This window comes from Temnothorax longispinosus, unplaced genomic scaffold (genome assembly GCF_030848805.1).
Source record: "Temnothorax longispinosus isolate EJ_2023e unplaced genomic scaffold, Tlon_JGU_v1 HiC_scaffold_25, whole genome shotgun sequence".
Lineage (NCBI taxonomy): Eukaryota > Metazoa > Arthropoda > Insecta > Hymenoptera > Formicidae > Temnothorax > Temnothorax longispinosus.
In genome coordinates this window covers 125,091-131,097 of record NW_027270069.1, presented here as the reverse complement: position 1 = coordinate 131,097, position 6,007 = coordinate 125,091, and the positions used below count along the sequence as shown (strand labels likewise).

Below are 6,007 nucleotides of genomic sequence, written 5' to 3'. Positions count from 1 at the left end.
GTTAATCAAAGTTTGATCGAAGTGGCCCTAATCAATAATATCAGGCGTACTAAAACGCTCAATTTCTATAAAGAATCGGCAAGATCTCTATCTCGAAGTTTTTCGTATCCTGAGGAAAAGATTCGATATCGCGTAACGGCTTCCTCCAACCAGATATCACTTCCTCGTTCTCTATAAAGATCTCGTGTATATAAATACACCCCTGCACGCAGAATATATACACAGAAAATAGTTTTTTAAATTTTACATTTTTATTCTTAAAATGCAGTACACCACGTACGTAGCAACGTGCTCGCCGATTTTTCCTGGAGACGAACGCTGAGGAAGAAAAACTAATAAAATTATTTTCTCATTAATATCTTTTTTAATTCTTTGATATATGTATCATATGCTTAAGAAATACATATATACCCCATTATCAATAGCATAATTATGTAAAGCAAAATGCCTAGCTATTAATAAAATTTTAAACTAAGCAAGCCTAATTAATTTTAAAACAATTTGTGACATTGAAATTTATCGTAAAATCAATCATTAAATGATAAAATCAGTATTTGACAGTCGACGGGTAATCGACTTGCGTGAAACATCTTGCATGCAAGTTATTTACGATAAGAGAATAAACACAGGTACCTATTATATTATATTTGATACGCTAATATCCAATTGTCGACTTTAATCTTTTGATATCGAAATAGCACAAAAAATGCAAGGAGAGGCGTAGATGAAAAAGTAGTTCAAAAATAGATGTAAAATAACCGATGAAACCGTTGAAAGTATTTAAAAAAGTTATCTTACATGTAGGTATATATTTGTTTATTATTATGACATCATTTAAATTTATACTACTCCATTTTTATAAAAATACAAATATTTGTTGTACAGATAGAGAAATGTTAATGAAATTCTTTCAGTATTGTATGTGTGGCTAAAAAACATCGTCTTTGAAGCACCTTTCTTATCATCCTTTTCGTAACTTTATTCACTGCGCGTTTCTTGAGTTGTGCGATTAGTTCTGTGTTCCAGATGTTTTAGATTATTTAAACCTTGAATATATGCGAGTTTTCTTAACATTCCTCTATGTCAATCTATTTAAAAATGAAAATATGACTCTATTCAAGCGTTTGAGGGGCCAGCACAAGGTTCTGAACTTGGATTATCATCCGTTTTATTGTTTTTAACATTAGACAAGCGATCCATCTTGCCGAATACAGGTATTAATATCCTAACGCACACAAAAAAATTATGTTATTAAATAATATTATTATTATATTATAATATATTACAATAGTAAATTACAACTGTATTAAATACAAAACAGGAAAGTGAGCACTAACTGATCACAAAACATATAAAACGCGCCTTTATATACGCGGAATTAATCAATTTTAAAGAAAGCTATTAAAAAACTATTAAATTTATATGACAGAGCTCACCTTTTTCCCTTTAGCTCGTTAAGTTTGTCTGATACAATTGCAGCTAAACCAATTGCTGCACTTAAGTCGTCGATATTTTCTTCTTCTAGTAGAATTCTGGCCGCAGTTTTAACAGACGTAGCATTTACTTCAACAATCACGTCAAACAAATTATTCTCAATTCCTCTACTATTACAATGCCAAATATAATCTTGTTTTAAATTATGATCACGTATCGTTTTTTCTCTAATAGATTTGGTTAAAGGATCATGTAGTGCAGAGTGGACCATCTAAAGATAGAGATTACATGTAAAGTTTTCACAAATTTTTTTTTTTATCCAGAATGCATTCTTCTTCTTAAGATAAATTATGAATTTACGGCATTATAAAATAACATTTTACAATTTGCAGTTATAAAAAAATATCATTGTTGTTTACTTACAATAATCTTTATATTTGGATTTCGTCCTTTGATAGCCATCGCAATACCCGTGATAAGTCCGCAACCATTAATTGACGTGGGTAATATGACTGCTTCGGCATTTATCTTCTCTTCCATCATTTCTATACCCAATGTGGCTTGGCCAATGATCATACTTGGATGATCGTTTCTACCCGAAAAATATAATTGAGTAATTGATTATATATATATATATATATATATATATGTAGGTCTAGAGGTATGTTCCGGGACTGTTTACGTTTTTTGAAATGTACAGTCCTGGAATATAACGCATATATATGTAATCAGATTCAAAAAATTGTCCCGAAACGTGCCGTAGGACATGAATTTTTTCCAGGACAGTCCTGGAAACTGCCAAATGTCCTGGAATATACCGATGTAAAAAAATAAAAGTCCCGGAACATACTTCCGGACCTACATATATATATATATATATATTTATATCAAATTCCGTATCTTATTGTCTCTTTACCCGAGGATTCCATGATATATTCTATTTATGATTTTATTTATACCATTAAAATTCATATATAATATCAGCATTTTATATCAATATTAAGAAAAGTGTAACAAAAAAAGTAGGGGAGATCTTGGCAAGTTGGCATTGCGTTTCGTCTTACAAAATATTTCTTTTATGACATAAATACTTTTCCCAAAGTTTTACTTAAACCAAACAAGTATCACAATAAAAAAAAAAAAAAAAGGAAACTGATTCAAGAGATGGCAAGTTTCAAGCGTCCCAAAATATTGTATTAATGTTCTTCAGCTTGAGAAGTAAATTAAAGTGACGTATTATTAGTTGAAAAGAAAGTTTCTATTGCTATACGACATGCTATTTTGAGTAACAACAGTAGTTTATTGTAATAATAAAAAAATAAAATGCCGAAATTGTGAAAACTGTGCCAACGAGCCCCAGTCTCCCCTAATTACTTCTTAGATATTGAGTAAACAATATAATAATAAAAAGTTTCTTTTACAAAATATCTTTTCTACCCTAATTTCAACCTAATTAATTGATAAAAAAGGAGTACCCGTCAATGTAAACTAAGCCATTCTTCTGGGCGGTACGCACAGCTTCTTTATGTGCTTCTACAATATTATAACTGGCGATGGACACGAATGCTCCGAGAGCTAGACACGTATCGATTGTTTTTGCAACGGCTTCTGATAGCGGTATCATAACAGTTACCGGTATTCCAAACTTTTTCCCAAAATAGCAGAGGGTATGTGCGAAACTGCCCGTTGAAGCTGTTATCACGCCCTTGCATTGCTTGTTCGATAACTGTAGTAGAGAATAAACTGCGCCGCGTGCTTTGACGCTGCCCGTTATCTGGTGTAATTCTTTCTTTAGAAAAATTTCAAAACCATGTCCGCGAAGAAGTTGACTCTGCAATCATATTACATTCATTTAAAGATCGGCTTTAAGCTAGTTTTCACGAATATTTTGTCTTACAGTGTGTTAATCAAAGATATATATTTATGTCTAATATTGCGAAGAACACAGTCAAATCGTTGTTTAAAATAATCTCTCAATTTATATTACTTTATTGCATGTAATCTATTTCAGTTTACAGTGAAATTTATTTCAAGTCACTTTTAATACATACGCAAAATACTTAGATGTTACATTTTTACGTTTATATTTTTGTTTATTTTTATTACTTAAATTCTGAGATCTACAAATGTTAAGATTTTTAGAGTTACAAGAATTTGATATTGAAGTATTTGTAGACTTTAGGTCATCTGCTTTTTACATATTTGTTAAATATGCGCTGATAAAAGTGCGAAGGTAAAATAGTTACATCATAAGGAGATCTTATTATGGTATTTATTACCTCGTCACATGGTGTCATCTGAATGGTCTTGTCTTTTATTCTCATTAGTGACAGTGCGGATTGGATTTTATCATACGAGATTTTTAATCTTTCCTCTGGTTTTGATTTCTCTCCCTTTTCAGTTACGTACTGTAAAATAAAAAACAAAATTACGTTTTCTTACTTCACCAAATATACGTGTTCCATTATCGCGAAGATTATTTCTAATATACATTATTTTAATAACATTCTAGTGATTGAGGAATATTTTTATTCCTGCATATATCTTAGAGAAATATTTTTGAAATACGAAAATATAGTTACGAAAATATAGATACGCATTGGTGCCTATTCTGCGTGAGTATATTGAGCTTTAAAATAAAACTACGATTAATCAAATCAGACGTACCCAAAAGTTTCGTAAAGCTTTGTTTCTACTCAGTGGGTGGACCACACTATAAGAAAATGTCGAATTATCCTCTTTTCTTGCTTCCATTTCCATTTCCAAGAAATACAGATAGAATGAAATACTACTTATTTGATGGAAATCACTTGATCTGCAAATGCAGGTAATCGGTGACGAAGATTAGTGTCGAATGATGGTTTTCTATTGGAAATTAGCCTCTTACTCGCCGAAAACAGAACCGTTACTTTTCATTAGCAGTTAACCTGTTGTCCTATCCTGAAGTTTCTGTTTGTTTCTGCTGTGTGTGCTGGTAAATGTTTTTATAATTCCGTAACCGAAGCAACCTTGATAAATAAATACTCGATAAGTAAATAACTAATAATGACTTTATAAACATTAACTAGAAGGACATATAGAAATAAATCTGCTATATGATGAAATAAGTATTATATTGCGCAGTTATTTATTTCTGCATTTGTCCTGCATTCTACATAATTTTTATTTTAGAGATTTTTAAACTTTTATTTTGTTTTCTTATTATTCAATGTATTAATGAAGAGGACCCCGCATAAACAATTTTTGTAAAGATGTAAGCGGCTGATGCAAGTCCAAAAGGCAGTAGGGCTCTTAATTGGAAAAGTTGACCCTGAAAACGGAAACGTAAGAATTTTCTCTCCTCCTGATGGATTGATAGAAGCAGGTACGCGTCCTGCAAATCGATAAAAGCAAGAAAATCGTTCGGAGGCGTTCGTGAGCGAATGATGCCACTTCCTGGACTTATGTGATGATTTTTCCATCTTAAAATTCCTAAATTAAAAAATATCTAACAAATAATAGAAAAACTACTGAGGAATCGCACAACAGGAAAACAATGAAGTGTCGTGGAGTTATACTAAACAAATGAAAATAGAAGCTTTAAGTTTTCAATGCTTTTAAACAATTTTAATCCAATTTTTATTAATATTTTTTTTAGATAAGGATTAGATATGGAATATTCTAATCCAAAAATTACATTTTTCTAAAACAAGATTTTTTTTTGCAGTGTAATACAAATATTTTATATATAAATAAATTAAAAAATTATAAATACTAATAAGAATAAAGAATTAATATATAAAAATATATAAAGAAAGAAAATTGCTCGTTAAAGTTAACGGGGATAATGGAGGGCTTTTACAGGATATTTTTGCTATAACTATCTTTGAAATTGTAAATAAAAATGTCTAAATTTATGTATTTAGAACTTCTACATGGCATAGCAAGGTACATTCTTTTCTAAATATCAATTATTAGCCGAAAGGATTGTTAATAATTTAAAAATATGTTTTATTTTTATAATTACAGATATATAAGTATAAAAATAGAATGTTTATACTGACACTATATAGTAACAAAATCACAGTATCAGTCACAAAATAATTAGATTATCAGAGCAAAGAACATTACACAAACTATCATATATAATTAGTATAAGTGACTTGAAAGTTGTAAAAACATTAATATTTTTAATATTAATCACAGAGTACAATCTTTAATATTAATATAATAACCGATATATAGATCTAAGATTATTTAATATTAATATTACAAAGAAACTGTTAATAATATAAATAATAATAATAATAATAACAATAATAATAATAATAATAATAATGTAAGTATACTAAACTAATTAAAAATAAGTAAAAATAATGTCAAAAATTAAAATTTTTCGAGCAAAGAACATTACACAAATTATTCTAAGACTCACTAATTATATGCTATATTTGATTTAATTATGCTACCGACATACTGGTTACATTACTGCACTTTTAAACCAGTATGACAATTTTTCGTAAAATTTCATATACTTTATATTAAAAAATACGTATAATATATTATTTCAAAAAATGTCTCAGAATAATATTTA

The 6,007-nt window shown here is 29.3% G+C and overlaps 1 protein-coding gene across 1 annotated transcript; it reads right to left on the bottom strand.

The window, feature by feature from the left end:
- Positions 1-780: 780 nt before the first annotated feature.
- LOC139824051 (L-threonine ammonia-lyase-like) lies at positions 781-5,014 on the bottom strand. The gene is made up of 6 exons (XM_071796537.1): positions 4,102-5,014; positions 3,714-3,842; positions 2,910-3,265; positions 1,858-2,026; positions 1,437-1,705; positions 781-1,225 (listed from the first exon to the last, which is right to left on the bottom strand). The coding sequence occupies exons 1-6, from the start codon at positions 4,192-4,194 to the stop codon at positions 1,117-1,119; spliced, it is 1,125 nt and encodes a 374-aa protein (XP_071652638.1). The 5' UTR covers positions 4,195-5,014; the 3' UTR covers positions 781-1,116.
- Positions 5,015-6,007: the final 993 nt, after the last annotated feature.

What these genes read in the sequence shown, in the direction of transcription:
- LOC139824051 (XM_071796537.1), bottom strand. Translation starts at nt 4,194, where the DNA reads ATGGAAATGGAAGCAAGAAAAGAGGATAATTCGACATTTTCTTATAGT. An exon ending in GGCTTAGTTTACATTGACGG is followed by an intron (nt 2,027 to 2,909) that starts GTACTCCTTTTT and finishes TTTTTCGGGTAG; the next exon opens with AAACGATCATCCAAGTATGA. An exon ending in ATCCAAATATAAAGATTATT is followed by an intron (nt 1,706 to 1,857) that starts GTAAGTAAACAA and finishes CTCTATCTTTAG; the next exon opens with ATGGTCCACTCTGCACTACA.